The sequence below is a fragment of the Pteropus medius genome, unplaced genomic scaffold (assembly GCF_902729225.1).
Source record: "Pteropus medius unplaced genomic scaffold, Ma_sr-lr_union100, whole genome shotgun sequence".
NCBI classification, from domain to species: domain Eukaryota; kingdom Metazoa; phylum Chordata; class Mammalia; order Chiroptera; family Pteropodidae; genus Pteropus; species Pteropus medius.
The window spans coordinates 16,061,587-16,083,523 of record NW_024354499.1 but is presented as its reverse complement, the minus strand read 5'-3'; the positions used below and the strand labels follow the sequence as shown (position 1 = coordinate 16,083,523).

Genomic DNA, 21,937 nt, shown 5'->3' with positions numbered 1-21,937 from the left:
CACAAATAAAATACATAAATGATAGATGATACATAGTGAATGCAGTGATGTGGGGAATCGAGAGAGTGGATTCTGGGTGACGCCAGCAGAGTTTCCCATTATTCACAGATGGCCTTTAAGAGGAGGTGGGATTTCTTTAGGTCACCCGGAAATAGAACCAAGATTTCATTGATTTTCAGCCATGCCTACAGATAAATAGCTAATGAGAGTTATGAGGTTAACAAATTTGATATTGTTATATTTAACAAGCCATTTGTGCTTCATGATTTTGGAGGGTGTCAGGAATCTGACAACATGGATGAAAAGATTATTTGCAACTGTCACATCAGATAGGCCTAATGAAAACCTGTGTTAGAAACTCGCTTAATTTCACTCGTTAACTCTTACTACAAGATACAGTAATTGAAAGAAGTACATTTCTTTTTCCTACATAAAAATTAGGAGTGACAATATTTCTGAACACCAATGCATATTTGGAAACTAAATTGAGGTTGATGGTGGAGAGAGCAAGTTGCAGGGGTGAGAAACACTCTAGACAGAAGCATGTATCTGTGGGTATGTGTGTGTGTTGGGGCAGGGGCGATGAGAGTTGGGTGGTGTCATTTTTCATTCATGTCTTATTTAGCTTCTCCTGTTTCGAGGACTTTGTTTTGTTTTTGGGTTTTGGTTTTTTACAGTCATTTTCGGAGACACTGTCTACGTCCTCAAGAGAAGACGGCCTAACAAGACTTGAAGCCTCAGACCCTTCGAGTTTTCTGGCTGTTGTGGTTCTCTTCACTATTGCAGTGGAGGAAATCTTGCCATCCCTAGGTGGGCTGCTCTGGTTAATACAGTCAGTGGAGATGCTTTGAAATCATGTCATCCAGCAACAGAATCCTGGGACAGTGAGCAGCAGACTAGCTGATCAGCATCCCAATGCACTGCAGTTCGCAGAAGACCATGACCCAGGTCCTCAGAGGAAAGCCCTCTGATTAGAACTCTTTTCAGAGCATACCCAGTTTCTCTGTTTCTCCATATTTTTCCCTCCTTTATCATTATTTCCATCTCTATTACCTTTCATCTTTCTTCCATCTCTTTGTAATTTCCTTTTTTTAATCTTCTTTTAAATTTAAATGAAAACACTATGATATCAAATTACAAACATTAGTTTGTTAAATAAAATGCTGCATACACACATACATGGAATATTTTCTATTTCTTACAAAAAAAAAGACAGGAAATTTAAAAATTTCTCTACAGTGTAGACGTCTGGATGGATTGAACTGGTGATCCTCAAACCAGAATTTCTTCATGTCTAAATTATTGTTTTTGGTGGACAACAAAAGAAACCCATATGTGGTTCCTTGAGTCTGTGGAGAATATAGTGAAAATTGAATGAGAGTAGATAGGAAGTCCTCATTTTATTCAGGTCCAGGGAACAGGTATGAGCTTCTGTTTGGTGACTGAAGATCTTAAAGGGCTCAAGGTAGGTCATGCTGCAGCCCCTTGAGGACAAGACTTCTGTGTCCTCTTCCCTGTGCACCTTTCCTCACCTACCTCCCAGCCCTAGAACACGAGCCAGCTGCTCATACATGTCTATGGAATGTAAGAATCCAGGAATATGTGTGGGGTCAAAAGTTGTAAGGGACTGAGTTGAATTGATTCTGATTCCCAAAGTTATTTATCTATTTATTTTCTTATTCTCCTCTATCTGTAATGTTATAGTTTTTCCTTGTTATTTGTCTATTTGCACAGTGAAAGGGAGAAGAACAGTTCCAGCCATTAGAAGAGTTCAGTAAATGAGCCACCATCTGCCTGTCCATGAACCAAGTGGATGAGAAGGCAGATCTCAGCTGGTGTGTAGTCCAAGAAGAGTTCGTGATGTCTCAGATTTCAGAGCCTCCTTTTCCTCAAGGACATGAACCACACTCTTAGTTCACTATCCTTCTATTTGGGAAGACAGCCGGATGGTTGGACCTCTTGAAATCACATGCTGATGACTGGCGAGCATATTTATTTTTCCTCACATGAAATATTGTTTTTTTTGGGGGGGGTGGAAATGCACCTTCCTTCTTAAAACTGCAATATTATGTATGTTCTATTATGGTGTCAGGGAGGATGGGCTGAGGAAAAATACACTGAACCGGGCTTGATTCTTAGCCCTGTGGGGGAGATATTGTGTCAACAAATAGTTTCTTCACTTTGTGCCTCAGTTTCTCCTTCTTTCAGATTGAGAGATTTTTTTTCTTACATGTCAAATAAAGAGAGGAACAGAAGGACTGTGATATAATACTGCAAATTTGAGTAAATGAAGGTTTCAGGTCATACTTAAAATGGCTTCCTTGTGGAATCCCTGTGGGGAGAATATCCACTGAGGTCAGCCATGGAATCCAAGAACCTATTAATAATTAAGACTAAGAAAAGGTCATGGATTGAACACATATTCTGTGACATGCCTTGTACTAAGTGGATTATATACAAAATTTCATTTAATGTTCCCAGTAATATTGAGACAGAGGTTCTATTACTATTGCTTTATTATAGACAAAGAACCTCAGACATAGAGGAGATAAGTTTGTGAGTGATGGGTCCCCATGTCAGAGCTCATTAACCCATGGCTTTGCAGTCAGAGGGCTGGAGCACAGGAGTGCTTTATGAGGACAATCTCATTGTCAGGTACATCCCAGGTTGGCTAATGTTTGGGCAGGAAGGTGAAAGTATGTATTTTCCCTGACCTCCAATATGCGGTTATGTGCCCCTCCTGTATGGTTTTATAGAGCTCTCTAGATACCTCACCCTCCAGCCCATTACTTCATGATACAATTTCTGCTTACTTGTTTCCACACTAGGCTGGGAGCTCCTTGATGTTGAAAACTCTATCTTGTTCACCATGTTATCTGCAGAACATAGTACAGAGCCAGGTACATGAAGATGCTAATCAATGTCTGTATAATAAATGAAGATGAACATCCATTCATCCAATCATGCAAACAGATTTTGTCTGTAGTAGTTAGGGTTGCTTGGTGTAGGTGGGCAAACAACTAACCCTGTAACTTGGGTAAGGACCAAAGGATGAATGGATGGATGTGTGGATGGCAATAGGCATGGTTGGAAGGAGGATATAGTAGAAGAGAATGTTTCTGTCATGGGAACTAGAAAGTTTACTGAAATATATACTGAAATGTTGCTATATCTCATCATTATCTTTCCCAGCCTCCTATCCCTGAGATGCCCAAACTATTCAACGTTAATTTTTTTGCTGCTCTCGAATAACTCCAGGACATCTGTGGGCCACATGAAGAAACTTCTTGCTTACTACTTCTTTCTCACATGCAGTCTGAGTGGGTCCTGTTATCATAGTAGACCTCTTAGAGGATGCCAACTATTCTGGGCTGAGGTTTTCCAGCAGGAGAACTCTAGCACTGGAGATGCAGCAGTGAGTTCAGGTGGAATGATATCAAATAAGGTTAGGGTTGGTGTTACTTCCATTCCAGTGCTGGACACAGACTTGGCCAGGTGCTGTGAGGGTCCCAGGTGCAGGGGCCCATGGTAACTTCTGAAAGGGCGTGTTGGAGGAGAATGGGAGTGAAACCAGCAGATGTACTTAAAGTTCTGTTTTCAGTTCCCCAAAAAGTCTTCTCCTTGACCAAAGTAGTGTGACCGTTGCTATAACAGCTGCTATCTTAGTCCCTGGGACTCTCCCTCAAAGGGTGGCATTACTTTTTTAATCTTCTTAGGCCAATCACCATGAAACTTGGTAAAAACAAGCCTGAGGTGGGGTGGTTGGGGGCATAGTTGGGGCTTGAGCACTGTGATGGGGGAAGAGGGACTTTTGGTTAATGAGTTGTTTTTTCAAACTAGATTAATATTTCCAGTTGTCTTAAGCTTGGTTAACTTTTTTTTTTTGCACAGGGTCATAGATTGCTCTTCTGAGATGTCTATAATTTGCTCTTTATTGCACCTAGCAAACATATAACAGGTGGAAAGAGCACTAGCTGCAAGTCTCAATTCTGTGTCTAAGTGACCATTCAACTTTTGCTCTTCAGTCTCCTCATCTGTTAATGAGAGATTTGATTTCTAAGGTTCTTTCTCACTTTAATATTGACTGATTCGTTGGCCCTAAAAGTGGCAACCGTGAATAGTAGTTATTAAGAGAACAGCACTGTGTTTTAGAGTTAGGACTTTTGATCGGGCCACTTGAGTTCGAAACCTGATTTTGATGTTTAAGAATTGTGTGATCTTGGACACTGTATTTATTCTCTCCAAGTTGTAGTTTCTTTATAACACAAACTACTCCTGGGGTTGTAGGAGGATTTGGTGACATGATCTCTGTCAGTGTTAGGACATTGATCCATTACTATTACATGTACTGAGCCACCAACAATATTACAGAAGGTCTTCTCTATGTATTTTTTGCTTCCAGTCCTGACCATCAGCATTTGATTACTGTGTCATATGTTGGAGGCTGTACCTCTTTTGCTCTTTGGTAAAATTTTGCCCATGGTAAAATTTTATATTTTCTTGAGAATAACTCACAGAGAGAGAGAGAGAGATAGACCCTTAATCACCATTAGTCCAACCCTTTTATTAGACCTAGAGAAGTTGACTGTTACTATTAAAAACCAATATTATTGAAAATCTACACAGAATCTGCCAAGTACAAAGCTATGGGAAAGACATGGTAGTTTGGGCTTGATAACCTTGGTTTAAGTTATGGTTCTATCCCTCATGAACTCTATAATCTTAAGAATGTTACGTAACCTTTCTTAGCCTCAGTTTCCTCATCTATGAAGCAGGGCTAATAAAAAACACTTCAGTGGGTGGTGTGAGAATCAAAGGTGGCCATACAGGTGACTGTACTAGCATATGTCAGTACTCTCCTCTTCTCTGCCTTCCACACTCCACTGCCTCTTTCCTCTCCATCATCCTATTTCTTATTCTGCAGAGAATCTTGCTAGTTTCAGGGATATAAAAGGTTCCAGCCAGAGTTGGGAGATCAAACCTTTTCATGAAGAAATAACTAACCATGTGGTAGGGGTAATAGTGCTATTCAAATCCTGAGAAGAGATTGGTAGGTAAATGGAGGGGTAGAAAGGCTACGAGGAGCTAAGGAGAGAGACAGAGAAAATGGAAGGAGGTAGGAAGGGAGAAGGGGAGAATATCTGAGAATGGGAAAGGAACAAGAGGAAGAAATGGGAAGGAGAGGGAGGATGGCAGGGTAAGGAAAAAAATCAGAAAAAATTTTTCTGAAAAATTATGTGATGCCTTTGGTTGTGGATGGTTGGGGTGGCAGAGGGATCTTTCCCATGCCATCAGTCTCCAAGAACTCAGGGGGAAAGTTGACAAGTGGAACCAAGGGGAAAGCAACTGGCAGATGGTAAAGGAACTCCCTCGTGAATTTCATTTTTCTTCCCAACCCTTCTCTAAGCTTGACCCTGCTGTGTTGCTGCAGATTCGCAGTTTCGAGATCCGGTACTAGACTCCAGGCAGTTGGAAGAAAATGCGAGGAGTGTAGGCAACTATGACCTAGCTCTTTATTTCAGCAATGGCACAGCCGGCCTCACAGGGCAGCAGTGTTATCCAGCCAGGGCACGGCATCCCATCCCCGCCACCCACCGCCATGGTGGCGACGTCTTTTATACACTGGTTAAAGAATAGTGGCACATTGCCAGATAATGGGAGCCTGCGCATGCTTACCGGGCACATACGGGGAGAAGTGCTGAGTTTTCTTCCACTTGGAAGCTAGCTACGGGTGTGGGAGGGAACCTGATTACGGTTATGTTTCTTCCTCTCCATACATCCCCATAGCCGGTACTTGCTTACTTCAATCTACAAGTTCTTCCCAAACTTTTAAACCTACACAGTCTAATTGATACACACTCATTGGAGAGGTCATGAACAATTCCCAGCACATCTGGGGACTTCGCTGCACCAGTGCCTGTGGACACTCTCTTCCTGGCTGAACCACCTGTGTCCTTATCCACGTGTGCTCCATCCACCTTGTCTCATCTACTCACGAACACTGCTCAAGCAATTTTCTCTTCTCTCTCTTTCGCACCAGATTTTTCCTCTCTACTGGATCATTCTCATTAGCATTAAAAATGCTGTCATTTCTCTTCTGCTTTTATATACTGCATCACTCTGTCTTTCTCTTTTCCAACTCCTTGAAAGAATTGTCCATGCACATTGTCTCCAATTTCTTTGCTCTCATTTTCTTTTCAAGTCATTCTGATCAGACTTTTGCCCCTGCCATTCTATAAAAACTGCTGTAATATAGTTCACCAATGACCGCCTCCCCTTGCCTGCCCCCTCAAATTCCCCCCGCCCCCCACATCACTGGATTTAATGGTCCGTTTTCATTCCAGTTGACCCAACTGGCCGCTGATTCGTTTCTCTTTGTAACACTTCTCTTAGATTACCGGACAATACCACCCCTCCTGATTTTCCTTCTCCACTGATGAATCCTTTTCAATCTTCTTTTCTAGTTCCTCCCATTTCACCAACTTCTTAATGTTAGAGTGCCTCTCACCTCAGTGCTTGGATTTTTCTGTCCATGCTCACTCACTAGATACTTCTTCGCAGTGTGATGACTTTTTAGCATCACCTGTATGAAGATGACAGCACATTTATGTCTCTAGCACTGATCTCTGTCTTCTAAATTCCAGGCTCTTATACCCAGCTGTCCACCTGACATCTCTGCTTGGTTGTCTAAGGCATCTCAAACTTAATATGTCCAAAATAGAGCTTTTTAAGTTTCAGTAATCAAGGTAGTGTCTGTTGGTATAAAGATAGACAAATAGATCATGGAATGAAATAGAGTTTAGAAATAGACCCAACTTTATGGTCAGTTGATTTTCAACAAATGTGCCAAAGCAATCCAACAGGGGAAAGGAAAGTCTTTTTAAATATATGGTGCTGGAACAACTGGATATTCATATGGAGAAAAAATGAATGTTGACCCTTATACCTCTTACTATACAAGAAAATTAAATCCAGATGTATCAAAATTGAGCTCCTGGTCTTTTCTCTTTAATCTGCATCTTCTGTAAGTTTCTTCCTTTCATTAAAAACAAAACGAAACAAAACAAAACAAACAAACAAAACTCTATTTTTTTAATTCCTCAGGTCAAAAACTCTGTATTTATCCTTATCTTCTCTCCCTTTGTCCACATCCACATTTTCAGCATGTCATGTCAGCCCTACCTTCAAAGAAGCTTGGATTATTGTAATAAACCCCTAACTAGGGCTCCTACTGCCACACTGGCTCCCATTCTACCCTGACAGTTTATTTTTATCAGAGCACCCAGAGAAATCCTGCTACATATAAATCAGGCAAAAGTATTCTTCTGTTCAAACCGCCAATCTTTATCTTACTTGAAGTAAAAAAAAAATTCTTCCCGTGACTCATGAGACCTTGTGTGACCTGCCCCTCTTCTCTGTAACCCTGTGCTGTAAATATTGTGGGCACATGCCTACCTCAGAACTTTTAATTTGCTGTTCCTGATGCTTTGAATGTCCTTATCCACTTATCCACGTGGTTCACTTACTCACTTCATTTAGGTCTTTACTTAAATGTTACCTTCTTAATGACACCTTTCCTGATGACGTATCTAAATTTAAAACCCCCTGGAGCACTTGACTCAGGTGACTAGGGAGACTGCACCAATGGGTTCTACAGGACACTGACATAAGGCCACTCCACTAAGATCGGGGGACATAGCAGCCCTACCTATGTAGAAACAAACACAGGGAGGCAGCTAAAATGGGGAGACCGAGAAACATGTTCCAAATAAAAGAAGAGAACAAAGCTTCAGAAAAAGAATTAAACAAAATGGAGACAAGCAATCTACCAGATGCAGATTTCAAAACACTGGTTATAAAGATGCTCAATGATCTTAGTGAGAAGTTCAACAAAGAGATATGAAACATAAAAATGGAGATATAAAACATAAAAAGCCAGTCAGAAATGAAGAATACAATAATTGAAATAAAGAATAGATTAGAGGAGATCAACAATAGATTGGATGAAGCAGAGGATCAAATCAGCGATTTAGAAGAGAGTAGCAGAAAACACCCAAACAGAACAGCAAAAAGAAAAAAGAATCTCACCCCCCCCAAAAAAAATTGAAGATAACTTAAAGGACCTCTGAGACAACATCAAGTGTGCATTCGCATCATAGGGGTATCAGAAGGAGAAAAAGAGAGCAAGGAATTGAAAACCTATTTGAAGGAATAATGACTGAAAACTTCCCTTACCTGTTGAGAGAAATAGACCTATAAGCCCAAGAAGCACAGAGAGTCCCAAACAAAATGAACCCAAAGAGGCCCACACCAAGACACATCATAATTAAAACGCCAAAAGTTAAAGACAAAGGAAGAAAAGCAGTTACTTATCTATAAGGGAGCTCGTGTAAGAATGTTAGCTGATTTCTCAACAGAAACTTTGCAGGCCAGAAGGAATTGACATGAAATATTCAAAGTGATGAAAAGCAAGGACCTACAACCTAAGTGTCCTTCAATGGATAATAAGGTAAAGATATGATACACACACACATACACACAGTGGAATACTACTCAGCTATAAAAAGATGAAATATTGCCATTTGCAATAACATGGATGGATCTTGAGAGTGTTAAGTACAGCATAATACTGTGCTAAGTAAAATAAATCAGACGGAAAAGGACAAGACCATATTATCCCACTCATATGTAGGATATAAACCAAAAAGCAACAAATGAACCAACAAAACGAACGAAAATTCATAGATACAGACAATAGTATGGTGGTTATCAGAGAGAAAGCGGGGTAGGGGAATGACAAAGAGGGTAAAGGGGGTAAAATTTATGGTGACAAAAGGAAGCTAGACTTCAGATGGTGAGCACACAACAGTATACAAGAATATACAGAAGTTGTATTATAAAGTTGTATACCTGAAATTTCTATGTTACTAACCAATTTTACCCTAATAAATTTAATAAAAACCAAAAAGAAACTTGTGAAATTAATTTTGATAGTATATTAAATTTAACCCAATATATCTGAAGTATTACCATCTCAACATGTAATCAAACTGAAAATTATTAATGAGATATTTTATACATATTTGTTGTAAATAAATCTTCAAAATTTGATGTGTTTTTACATTTATAGAACATCTCAATATAAACTAGCCTCATTTCAAGATCTCGATAGCCATGTGCGACATGCAGCTGCTGTATTGGGAAGCACAGGTCTGGAACATATATGAGTTAGTGCAAGATTTAAACATTTGGGGGCCGAAGAATTTGACTGAAGAATGCATTCAAGGAGACTCTTGAAGGAAATCTAACAATAGCCAAATCGAGCTACTCCTTCTATTATAATGATAACTAACATTTATACCTCCCTTAATATATACTAGACTGGATGCTTAACACTTTACATGAATTATTTCATTTAATCCTCACAACAATCTTATTAGTAAACCCCCTTTCTTTCAGATGAAAAAAACTGAAGCATGAAAGTCAAGTATTGCTATTGTGACTTGAGAGCATATTTTCTCAGACAATGATATACAAACAATTATGTGGGGGGAAATAGCCAATAATTTGTTCACCACATCTCCCCAGGCTCTTGGTAATGACTGACTAACCCTGGTGATAACTCACTTGTTCTCATCTTGTGGGGAGAGGGCACAGAGCCCCTGGTCTGTGTCTTTGAGACTAAACCTTAGGTCTTCCAGTGGCCATTCAAGCCACCAATTTAGTTTAGTAAAATGTTAGTTTCCACCTTGTTAGCTTTCATAACAACACTCTTCCCCAGCACAGGTACCAGCCCTAGTGACACCTTCTGTGAAAAGATGAAAAGGCCTGACTTGAGCTTGAGCTCACTGGGATCTGAGGTTTCAAGAAAGACCAAAGAGAGTTGTTCTGAAGAGTTAGGTCTTGGAACTGTGAGTGTTTGGGAATAAGGCACAACGTAAAAAGACAAACAGACATCTGTCTCCCCTTCCTCTTTCATTTCTCATCCTCTATTAATCTTTTGCTTCTTTGCTTCTTCCTCCTCCTCTATCTCCCCCTGCCTTCCCAATTTCTTTCTATCTTCCATTTTCTGATATTTTAAAAACATTTCTTTACTCATTCTCTCTTCTCCCTTTCTCTTTTCTCCAAAATACTGTTTCATTTGTTGACTTGCTTAGGGGCTTGTGGAAATGTATTAGCACCAACTCTAAAACACATGGTTAATTCTGACAAAATTCTCCTTTTGTAGAAAAAGTTAATAGAAAGCTATAGTCCATTTTTGAAGCCATAGAGAATCCCACTCTGATATACAGACATTAGAGCTGGAAAAGAACTTCAAGGTCTCCAATCCAGCCCTTTCCCTTACTGATAGGGCAAAGAAGGCACAGAGGGGACATGGTGTGCCCAAAGATACTAGGATGTGTGGATGGCCCACAGGAGTGATAGGTAGAGATGGTTGGTTAGCAGTTGGAGCACCCCAACCCTGTGACACTAAACATTTATTATTATTATAAACCCACTACCAACCACCAGGAAGTTTTAATTTTTCTTACTATGTCTTAGTCTACATATAATACATATGTTGCTTTCAAGATGTCTGGGCATCTTTACTCCCAAATAGTTGATACCCAGCTTTGTGCCACAAGTGTGGGCCTCTTCTCCATCAGGTACGATTGCTGTTCCACACTTGGTAAGCCTTGAGAAAGGTACAAACTCTGCCACGGTAGGGGGCATGCCATTCCAGGGCCCTTCAAGTTTTCCTGGACATACCCCCTTTTCCTATTCTTTCTTTTTTCTCTTTTCTCTTCCTTCCTCTCTCCTTAATTTCTTCTTTTTTCCTTTACTTTCTCTTTTGCATTTCTTTCCTCATATCTGCCTTAGGTCTACCGTGGGGCCTATGGGACTTTAGAGTCAATGAGTTAGCTTACCCCGAAGATTGGTGACACATGGTGTGGTCATTCGATAAGCAGCCTCACTGAGCTTCAATATACACCAGACACTGTGCTGAGCACTTTATATTTGCTATATATTTTAATCTTTATAACTTTTTGCTAATCAGATGGTTAACCATCATTATCTGCATCTTACGGGTGAGAAAGTGAGGCCCACAAAAATTTAGAAACTCCTCAGAGCCACACAGCTAGTTACTGGTAGAGTGGGGGTTTTCTGACTCCAAAGTTAATTTTAAGAGCCAAAAAATATGCCATTAAGTCCCACGAGAAACAGCCTGGGTCTTTTATCTGTTGACCTGAACTTTCTGGATTCATGAAAAAGACCCATAGCATCTCATTTCTCCGAGAGGATTTGGCCAGCTGTTTCTGCAGGGCATGGACACTACTGGAGCTGACTTGATGGAAGTTTGTTGAGAACAGAACTCTCATCTCTGTTACCCCCATTATATTAGTTTGCTTCAGCTGTGGTAACCAAATACCACAAACTGAGTGGCTTAAAACAACAGAAATTTATTCTCTCACAGTTCTGAAGGCCAGAACTCTGAAGTCAAGGTGGTTTCTTCTTGAGGCCCTGAGGGAGAAGCCATCCCCTGCCTCTTCCCTAACTTCTGGTGGCTCCTAGACAATCCTTGACATTACTAAGCTTGCAACTGCATCACTCCAATTTCCGCCTCTGTTGCCACATGGCATTTTGCCTGCGTCTCTGCATCGCCAATCTTCCTCTCCAAATAAGGACACCAGTCATTGGATTTGGGCCCATCTTAATCCAATATGATCTTACCTTTTTCTTTTTAATTTTTTTTTTGAAGTAATTATAGAACAGAGAAGTTTGGTGTGCCCTTCGCCCAGTTTCCCCTGATGGTTACTTCTTACATAATTATAGTACAATATCCAAATCAGCAATTTAACACTGGTCAAATTGTGTATAGTTTGTCAAATTGTGTATAGTTTTATGCCATTTTATTACATGTCCAGATGTACATAACCACCACTGCAATCAAGAAAAAGAATTTTTTCGTTACCATCAAGATCTCCCTGTGCTATTCCTTTCAGTCTCATTCACTCTCTTTCCCCAACCATTCCTAAATCCTGGCAACCAATAATCTCTTCTCCATTTCTATAATATTATAATTTCAAGAATGTTATATAAAAATAAGATGGTATGTGACCCATTGGGATTGTTTTTTTTCAGTCAGTACAAAGCACTTCAGGATCACCCAAGATGTTACATGTACCAATACTTTCTTTTCATTGCTACATAGTATTCCATGGTATAGATATATCACAGTTTGTTTAGCCATTCACCTATTCAGGGACATGTTGGTTGTTTCTAGTTTTTGGCTATTACACATAAAGCTACTATCAACAGTTATGTACAGATTTTTTTGTTTGGACATAGTTTTCATTTCTTGGTGATAAATGCTCCGAAGTGTAATTGCTAGGTCATATATAGTAGGTGTGTTTTATTTAGTTTTTCCTGAAACTGGCAAACTATTCTATGGAGTGTCTGTACCATTTTACATTCCCATGAGCACTGTGTGAATAATCCAATTTCAACTGTGTCTTCACAGCACTTCAGTATGACCTCAGCTTAACTTGAACACATCTCTAAAGACCCTATTCCCAAATGAGGTCACATTTATAGGTACTGGGAGTTGAGACTTGAACATATCTTTTTGATGGACACGATTCAACCCACAATACCTGTCTTCATTTCCTTGAGTCATGGTGTGTCTGACTTCAGAGCTTTGCTTTATGAGAAAGGGCTTGCTTTGATTTCAGCTTCATTAGAAGTGCCCTTGATTTTTGAATTTGCCCCTAAGGATGAGTGAGAAAATTTATATTGCTTGGAGGTACATTTTTGAGTCTTTTTGAACTCTAGTCAGACCTTTAGTTTCAAATATTTAATAATAATGAATATTCTCAGGAGGTGGAATGTCATTGTTGTTTCCCTAACCAGTTTTCCCATGACTGTCCTTGTCAATGCTTCATTACTGTTAAGAGAAAGTGGGGAGAGGGAGTAGAAAAACTAGATTATAAATTTATTGAGGGAAAGGACATAGTTTTAGTTATTTCTGTACTTCCTTCAGAGTGTAGGCTAAGGTGCTCAATAGATATTTTTTGATGGATAGGTAGATAAGAGGAGAGGGGCTGGGGCGCCCATACAGAAGTGAGGGAGAAGAGCCGAAGTTGGTTTTATATGTGTCCTCTACCCCTTCTAATTCCCAAAACACATAATCTTTTGTACATGGGATCCCAATGTCTGGACTAGGTTAATTCTGTGTGTGTGTGTGTGTATGTATATAGTAGTTAACCAGGTGGAGAAGGAGACCCAGGAAAGTGGCATATTTGACCCTGTTTTCTGTGCATCGCCATAAGCACTGGAAGGTTACAATCCTCTTGCATTGTATAGGCTTCAAGAGAGCAGAGTTACATAGGTAGAGATTTGATCCTGGGCCAGCCATTTACCAGCTGTGTGGCCTTGACTTTAGCCTCTCTTATCTGTAAATTGGGTGTAAGATATTTATTGATGTAAACTTATTTTGAAGTATAATATATATGCATAGAAAAGTGAACAGATCATAATTGTACAGCTCAATAAATTTTTACAAAGTGGCACACGTTACATTACCAACCTCCCAGGAGCCCCTTCTTATCTCCTCCTAGGCACTACCTCACCCCGCGCCCAACCAAAAGTAATGTGTGCCACTTTGTAAGTGCTCAGTATGGTCTTTGGTAGATAGGAAGCCCTTGATACTTGTTTAAAAATGTAATGAAGGCATAATATTTCATTAAGTCGAAGTGCCATAATGTACTTAAATATTTCCCTATTGCTTTTTCATCTAGGTTGTTTTTTTTTTTTTTTTAATGTTGCAGTGAATGACTCTCTTTATAGCTGTCTCCTTCTTTTGTAAACGTAGGTTCAATTACGTCATAGGATATGTGACTGTAGAACTGTCACCCTTAAAAAGACTTTGAGAGCCTACTGAGGAGGGGAAAACAAGAAAGCAAGCCTCTCATACCATGTTCCAGGGGAATGGGTATGAAGGCAGGTGGCTTATGGGTTTCATAGAGGAGTGTCTTGTAGAGGACAGTAGAGTAGAGGTAGAACAGAGGATGATGATTTTTATAAATGATGATATATTTTATACCAATTTAATATTTAGTTCTTTAGAAGATAAACTGGGTAATTAGAAAAATGACATATGACAACCATTAAATCAGGAAGGAGAAAGAAATCACAGATGCAAAGATTCACTTTATTCATTTATCCCCCCAAATTAGCATGATTAAAATCAAAGCAGGGGCGAACAAGGTGGAAAGAGTGGCTGGGATACTGACATAGGGGTATCTCTTGTGGGAAAAGGGCCCGAGGCCTGAGAAGGGAAGGCTGGGATTGAGGCGCAGGTGATGGGGCCTGGGAGGCCTCTCTAACAGCTTTCTCTATTGAAGCTCTTGACAAAGGCAGAATTCAGGCTCTGGTGGGTGATCTCACAGGCGTAGACATTATGACTTTTGTACTCTGAACTGGACAGTGTCAGGATGCTGCTGAGGCTATAGGTGTTGTCCTTGCTGTCCTGCTCTGTGGCACTGTTCTGGATGCCATTGGTTTGGACGACACCATCTACTTTCCATTTGACATTGATTTCCTTGGGGTAGAAGCCATTCAGCAAGCACACAACCGAAGCCTTTCCGGTTTGTAACTGCTGTTGAGATGGTGGGAAGATGAAGGTGGATGGTTTAGCTACATTCCCTGAGGAAGGAAGCACAGAGAATAGTGTTTAAGTACCAAAGAAGTCCTCCACTTGGGTGCATTGTTTGTGGGAAATCCCAGAGCCCATAAGAAACAGACATACAGAGAGCAGCACATTTATTTTGTTTAACTGCAGCAATTAGGGAGGCCAGGAAGCATATTTATAATCTCTAGGATTTTGAGTTTTTCCCCAGCTCCCCACTACCCCTTAAGAAATTGCTTTTTTTGAACTCTTTGCAGCCATTCTTAAAGCCATTTTTTTATGCTTTTCTGACCTCACTGTTCTTTCCTTCAACTGTGTTCCCAGCCTCTTGCAGTAATTCAGTGCTTCAGGACAAGAAACAAAGGCCACTTCATCTGACACCCCTCAGAATTTAGAAATGAGAACAGGTCTTGGCCCTTCTACACAGAAGGTCATTTCCTCTGTGCCTCTCTTAGGACTGCACAGTGACATCTGGCTGCCTTTCCCTTCCTGGGCTTCCTTTGGGTGTGTTGGGGCCAGACTCACTCGGCAGAGTGGGTCCCAGGTTCTGTCTCTGTGCCTGGGTGGGGGTCGGCCCTTTCACCCTCTATGCTCAGGCCAGCAACTCTTTAACCTCTTACAAAAGCCTCAGAAGGAGACCTGGACCCTGGACTGATGGCTGTCACCATATGTGGCAATGCTTAGCCAGATCAAGAGGGATCAACTGTAATTCTGGCCACCTGCCTAGGAGGAACTGGTTAGCTTTGCTTCTGACTGTGAGCAGCTGCCAGATGGCCACCTGGAAATTCCCCTTTGTGGGTATTCAAACCCTCAGGTAGTAGAGTAAGAGTTAAAATAACAAATCAAGAATCCGTTGCTGGGAGAACCTAGCAGATAAGTGAACAGGTTTTTATAAAGCTAACCTCCATGTTAACCAAGCAGTTCAACATAAGATACTGAACTTTTTATGTTTTGATGATTTTTTCTCTTTTAACTTTTATTACTAATTTTTTTCAGAGTTTTATAAAATAGCCTTGGTGGCAAAATAATATGAAATCTAGAAAGGCAAGGAAATAGTCTATGAAGATACTCCTATCTGGATGAATCTTAGATAGCTTTAAATTTTTCATTCTGCACGAAAATATTAAATAATTAGCATATTTGATATTGAAATTCTTGTAAGATATCTTATTAGCTTTTAATGACATTTAAAATTCATCAAAAGAGTTTTTCAAAGACCAGAAAATAGTTTTAAAATAGCTTAAAATACTTAAGTAGCTTAGTTTTAAGTAATTTTGAGTTTTAAGAGTTTTAAAACAGCCCTAAAATAGTCCTCTAAAATCCAGTTAATTGATCAAAATCTGAGGAGCCAGATGGACTTAAATTTTTGCTGATTGGAATTTTACCCTGTAAGTTTTATATATTTCTTTCCTTTGGATTAAACTTTCCAACTCCAAATAATACATCAAGTTTATCATTTAAATACATTTGATGAGTAGATATTGGAATAATTACATATCACTGAAAAAAAAAGTTTTAAATTCTTTATAGTTGCCTAATGAAACTTTTCATTGAGGATATAATAATGAACGTGAATTTTATTTCTCAAATCTCTAATAAATCAGTCTTCTCTCTGTTTTCCATTATTAGCTCAGTGACTGCCGCATTTCTGTTCTCCTTCGTTAGTGGCATTATTCGTATCACTGTGCCAGGAAAGCAGACCGTGGCAGAGTTTAAGGGGCGAATGCAGCATTGCCCGTAGCCTTTAGCGGCCAGGCTCACTGCCACAAGAGCGCTGTGTCCTGGCCACGAAAGTCATTCAATCACCAAAAAAGACCGCCACGAAGTCTAGGGACCACGCTAGCTGTGCCACGGACTCCTTTGCGATATAAAAATATGGCCAAGTAATAACTTAGGTAAATAAAAGAACGTACTCATTAAAATATTTACTATTTTTCTACAAGTCCACGGGCATTTAAAATGCAATTATTTTATTTTTCTCCATTTAAACAAATTTCTTCAAAACTGAGCTTTTGGGGACAATCATCTTTCCATCGTTATAAGAGATTATCAGGTTAGTTTAACATTGCAATTAGATTTTTTAAAAAAGAGATGTCTGTTAAGATATAGAATCTCTGTGGAATTTCTGAATACTGACAGTTTATTATTCACTTTAGACTAAAAATGACATCGCTGCTGATTCTCAATTAAGCTACATCTTTTACATGGCAAACAGATATATTTTTCTAGTTTCTTACTGATAATTAGTGCACCCTATTGATTTTTATTGTTATCTTATAAAATAATTTATCAGAAGAGAGCAAATAGACTAAGAAATATATTTCACTGCTTTTCTGTAACAATAAGGAGCAAAAATTGATACAATATTTGTCAAAACTCAATGAAAATTAATTCGCTTTTGTTCTTTAGAGATGCAAGGATTTCTTTTTAATCTACACTAAAATTTTCCCCTTTGATTTAGATTAAATTAATTTGTTTTGTCTACAAATCCTTTTTTGGAGCTGAGTTTAACTGTTGAAACTGATGATAAATCTAAAATACTCTCATTTACTGATCTCCACAAAACTCATACCTAAGTCTCTAAAAGTCAGTACTGGCATTTAGACCCAAATTTCAGAAGACAATAGAGAAAAATTACTTACGTTTAATCTCCAGATGTGTCCCTTGGCCAAATGTGATCCACAGTATTAGCTTAATTACTTTTCCTTCAACAAAAACCTCCTTTTATTGCTAACTTCATTAGACTGCCCGATGCAGATAAAATCTGGCAATTTAGATGCCATGTCAACTAACTAGTTCTTTCCTCTTTCTTGAGACAAACTACTTTTAAGCCCCTTATCCATCTGATCTTTGGAAGAGTTCCATTCTTTTTGGAATTGACCTGAACTCATATCCCAAGCATGTAAACTTCCAAATTTTACCACTCTATAAGAAAAAGGATTAGAAAAGTGCACTTACTTTTGCTCTCGGGCATGGTCCCCTGGCAGAAAGTAAGCCAGAGTGAGGGCTCTGACACTACAAAAGCCAGGCCTGAAGCCATTCACGCGAGAAGGGCTAATTCAGAGAAATAACCAGCAATTTCTTTCCTATTCTCACAAATCCTACTCTTCTCAAAAAATGAACAGTTTATTTGCTCAGCTTAAAAAGAGGCCATTTTCTGCTATTTACTTTTGATCCACCAGAAATGGCTCATTTTACCAAAATGCCACGAACTTGTACAAATAATACAATGGAACAAAAACCTCACAAATAATTAAGCAAAAATGTACTTACGTTTGATCTCCAGTTTAGTCCCTTGGCTGAAAGCGAACCTCAGTGATCCTTCCTAACTTCTGCCTCTACAAAAACTTGCCCTAAAAAGTCAGTGAGTCCCTTTCCCCAATTAAGTTATTTTGATTTGGAAATCTTAAAAATTAGTCATCAGCTAGTCTCCCCTGGAACAATTTTTCCTCCTCTGTACCTAATCTGGGAATAAAATGTGTTTTATTCTTGACAACTAACTAATGAAAACACACAAAAAGGAACAAAAAGTAAGTTAATTACACAGCAACAGAAAAATCAGTTGAAAAAAATACTTACGTTTGATCTCCAGTTTGGTCCCCTGGCCGAAAGTGTATACACAAAGGTTCCTCTTAACCTCCCTCCTATACAGAAACTGACACTTGAGCAAATCTCTGTTCTGAACATGTAATTTGCTCCCCAGTAAGTTTCTGAAACTGTCACTTAGACAAATTAGTCTCACCCATCTTGTTCTTCGTAGAAAATGTGCAAACAATTCTCATGTTTGTTTACAGACTTTTTCTTTGTTCTGGAGGATATCAGAGTCTAGTTTCAAAGAATCAGCTTTATAGACACAGAGAATACCAGACACCGACAAACGAGGAAGGAAAATTTGGATTTTACTCACGTTTAATTTCCAGCTTGGTCCCTTGGCCGAATGTTCACCACAGTGATAGCTCTCCACTGTGTCACTGTACAAAAACCATTCTCATCGAAGGTTAACAGAGTCCTAAGTCAGCTGCTGATGCCTCACTCCCTTTTTGAGCAGGCCTGGAAGCACTGATAGAGAATGTTTGTGTTCTTAGGTGAGACCTAAAATGCTAGAAGATGATATATTTATGTGTATGGCCTGATGGTTCTTTTCTTTAGCAGTGTACCACATCTGGACTACTTGTTTGTTTGTTTGTTTATTTATTTATTTATTTATTTATTAGAGTAGGCTAAATGAAAATTACCAAAAAAATAAGCTAATTTTTAAAAATGCATTTCTTTGTATCTGCTGGAGTGGGGTGACTTTTGCAAATGATAAACCTCATTCAATGAAATTAGGAAACACTTTAGCTTCTCTCAGTTAATAATAATTAAAGAATGCCTTCATATTGGAACCTCTCCTTTGCCACAATGTTGTTTCAAAAAAGGTAGACATATTAAATCAAGGCCCATGTCTTACTTTGAAATATATTTTTGAATGAAGCTATAGATGACGTGAAGCAAAAACAAAGATCAGTAAAGTAGAAAAGTAGACTTTTCTTGGTTGTACTTGGTTGATCATCTATTGTCATAGGACAGGTAGAGAGCTCAAAAGGATACCTACCACGTGTCATTGAGCTGAATTAGGTGTATGCTGTCTTTGGAGCTGCCAGGGAACCATGGCATGCCTTAGTGTTTCCATAGTAATCCCATCAAGGACACTGAAGACCTCATTTTATTTTGAGTCCATTTTCACTTATTGCAGTCTTGTTTTTCTCTTAACCTTCCATCCCCGCTTCAGCAAACAGCTCTAACTATCTTAAATTCCTTATAGTTCTTCTATGGCCTCCAGCTTTTAAAATACACCCCCATTGCTTAGAAACACCTTTGCCCACCTGTGTAGCCTGTGAACAACTAATTGTCTTTCAGAAATCAACTCAAGAGAAACCTTCTCTCAGATTATCCCACAGCAAGTGACCTAACTTTGCAGAGTACAAAGGCAGGTCATTGGGCCTGGAGAACCTAATTTCTCTTATCTGTTGTAAGATTCTTTCTATCCTACTAGATTGTAAGCTGTTTGATGTTTTATTTGTCTTGTTTTTGGAAGGCCCAGTCCAGTATCTTCACTTGGCAAAAGCTCAGCAATCATTTGCAGAATCAACAGGGAAAAAAACCCAACAACAAAAAATTGAAAATCAATAATACTGATCTATTTTTGATTTCGTTATTATTATTTTTTTCATTAATTCTGCAAATGTTCGTTGAGCATTTGCCAACTGAAGATACTGAACTGGGAAAGAAATGAAGGGATTGAAAAGTACAAATTGATAGTTACGAAATAGTAATGAGAATGTAAAGTACTGCATAGGGAATGTAGTCAATAGTATAGTAATAATTATGTATAGTGCCAGGTGGGTACTAGAATAATTGGGGCGATCACTGTGTAAATTATATAAATGTGTAACCACTATATCATATACCTGAAACTAATATAAAATAATATAGAATTATTTATAGGACATTATACATGGATCGCCACATTTAATTATCCCCCTAAATCTAGAAACTAGAAGTTAATATTATCCCCTATTTTGTAGATGAAGAAACTTGAATGCAGAGAGGTTAAGGAACTTGCTCGTAGCAGTGACTGGCAGAGCTTGAACTTGGTTTGAACTTGGAGTTCATGTTTAATTGACCATCGGAGTAAGACCACCCAATGGAGGCAGCATGCATGGCAGAAAATGCTGGGGTAGTGGAAGGAAAAGGAAACTCTTCAGACTGTCCTAAGGTTAGAAATGAGTAGATGAGTGTGTTCGAATGTATATATAAGACTATTCAGTGACATTTAAAAGATAGAAAGTGTCTATGGTCATGCCATCCTGAACAAGCCTGATCCTGTCTGATCTCGAAAGCTAAGCAGGGTCAGGCCTGGTTAGCAGTTGGATGGGAGACCACCCAGGAAGACCAGGTGCTGTAGGTGTAAAAAAATAAAAAATAAGGGATTATAAGATGACAAGTTCCTTGCAGTCTGTGAGGTCAATCAAGGGTTGCCTCACCAAAAAAAAAAAAAAAGTAGAAAATAACTGAAGTCTTTTTTGATGGAAATTTTATTAAACTAATTATGATAGAGTTTTGCAATGGAGCAGCCAAGTAGAGGACAAAGTAAGATTCTATATAGTCACATGGAAAGTGTTCATGAAAATACAAGCCACTGAACAGTATGTATTGTATGATATTATGATTTCATTTTAATTGAATATGTATGGATATCAATACAAGTTAATTCCTGAAGAAAATACAACAAACTGCGCTCAGCAGTTAGCTCCTTGGATTTCAGAGGTGTGTTGCTGTGGAAGGATTAAGAACAATGACACTTTCTCTTTCTGTATATTGTAGATTATTTGATTTTTAAAAAATTCTGTGAATATATTAATTTTATGGTTTTCAGAAACAATAAAGCTGTACCAATTTTGGTAAAAAGTAGATTTGGACATTTCTTTGTAGAATTTTCAACATTCATGTTCCATATATAATTTTTAAATGATATATACACATGCATACATTTTCTTTGCTGATTAAATACTTTTCTATAATCTTTAAATTGGGAGTGTAAGAAAGTGGTTCTGTATAGGAGGTACTCTACAAATGTAAAAGATGTGGGGGTGACATGGAGCTGTAAAGGTGGAATGAAAAAGATGATATGGCTGTACAGGGATATAGGTTCCTAAGTGAATAAATTTGAGATCTATTGTGAAAAGTCCAACTGAATGACTATTATAAAACAGTGTTGCTAGTAATAAAACACAATTATTATAAGAACCATTGTAGCAAAAACAATTTTATTGATTATACACAGTAGTGATTGATAAAAATGGTTGTTGTGATGTTTGTTGTGACATAAAAAGGATTACTAAGAAGTGGCTGTGATCTTTAATGTGTGTGTATTTTATTATGTCAAAGCAAAAGATGTCTCAGAAGCATCTGTGAGGCTCTGCCAGAAATTACCATTCTATAGTGTCCATGATGGTCCTTAATAAGGTTCCTCAAACCTTGTAAAGAGCAAAATTGTGCCATTGACACAGTTTTGTCCCTGATATACTGGCTAATTTACTCTGTTACTAGTGAGGCAGACCTCTCCAAATAGGCTAGTTAATTATATCAAATAAAAGGCAAAACTGGTGTTTTAAAAAAAAGTTAGACCTGAGAAACATTGATAGCTTATCAGTAATTTCCAGGATGATTTATAGATGCATGTTCTCTGTCTCTCTGTCTCTGTCTCTGTCTCTGTCTCTGTCTCTC

General features: G+C 38.7%; 1 protein-coding gene, 1 long non-coding RNA gene and 1 pseudogene across 6 annotated transcripts in view; 2 read left to right on the top strand and 1 right to left on the bottom strand.

The window, feature by feature from the left end:
* The first annotated feature begins 196 nt into the window (after positions 1 to 196).
* Positions 197 to 3,655, top strand: LOC120594609 (uncharacterized). The gene is made up of 3 exons (XR_005650646.1): positions 197 to 519; positions 678 to 810; positions 1,735 to 3,655. It is a non-coding gene; the product is annotated as an uncharacterized LOC120594609 (long non-coding RNA).
* Positions 3,656 to 14,169: 10,514 nt separating this feature from the next.
* Positions 14,170 to 21,937, bottom strand: part of LOC120594402 (immunoglobulin kappa light chain-like) — a 73,587-nt gene continuing 65,819 nt past the window's right edge. For 2 of the 5 annotated variants that reach the window (XM_039852394.1, XM_039852392.1), the window contains exons 3-4: positions 18,576 to 18,610; positions 14,170 to 14,685 (exon numbers count right to left, since the gene is read on the bottom strand). In XM_039852394.1, coding sequence (XP_039708328.1) covers positions 14,363 to 14,685; positions 18,576 to 18,610 — 358 coding nt within the window. In that variant the 3' untranslated portion in view covers positions 14,170 to 14,362. Of the gene's footprint in view, positions 14,686 to 18,247; positions 18,286 to 18,575; positions 18,611 to 21,937 lie in introns of all 5 variants that reach the window. The other 3 variants (XM_039852393.1, XM_039852391.1, XM_039852395.1) reach the window with 2 other exon arrangements.
* LOC120594706 (uncharacterized) lies at positions 20,500 to 20,618 on the top strand (annotated as a pseudogene).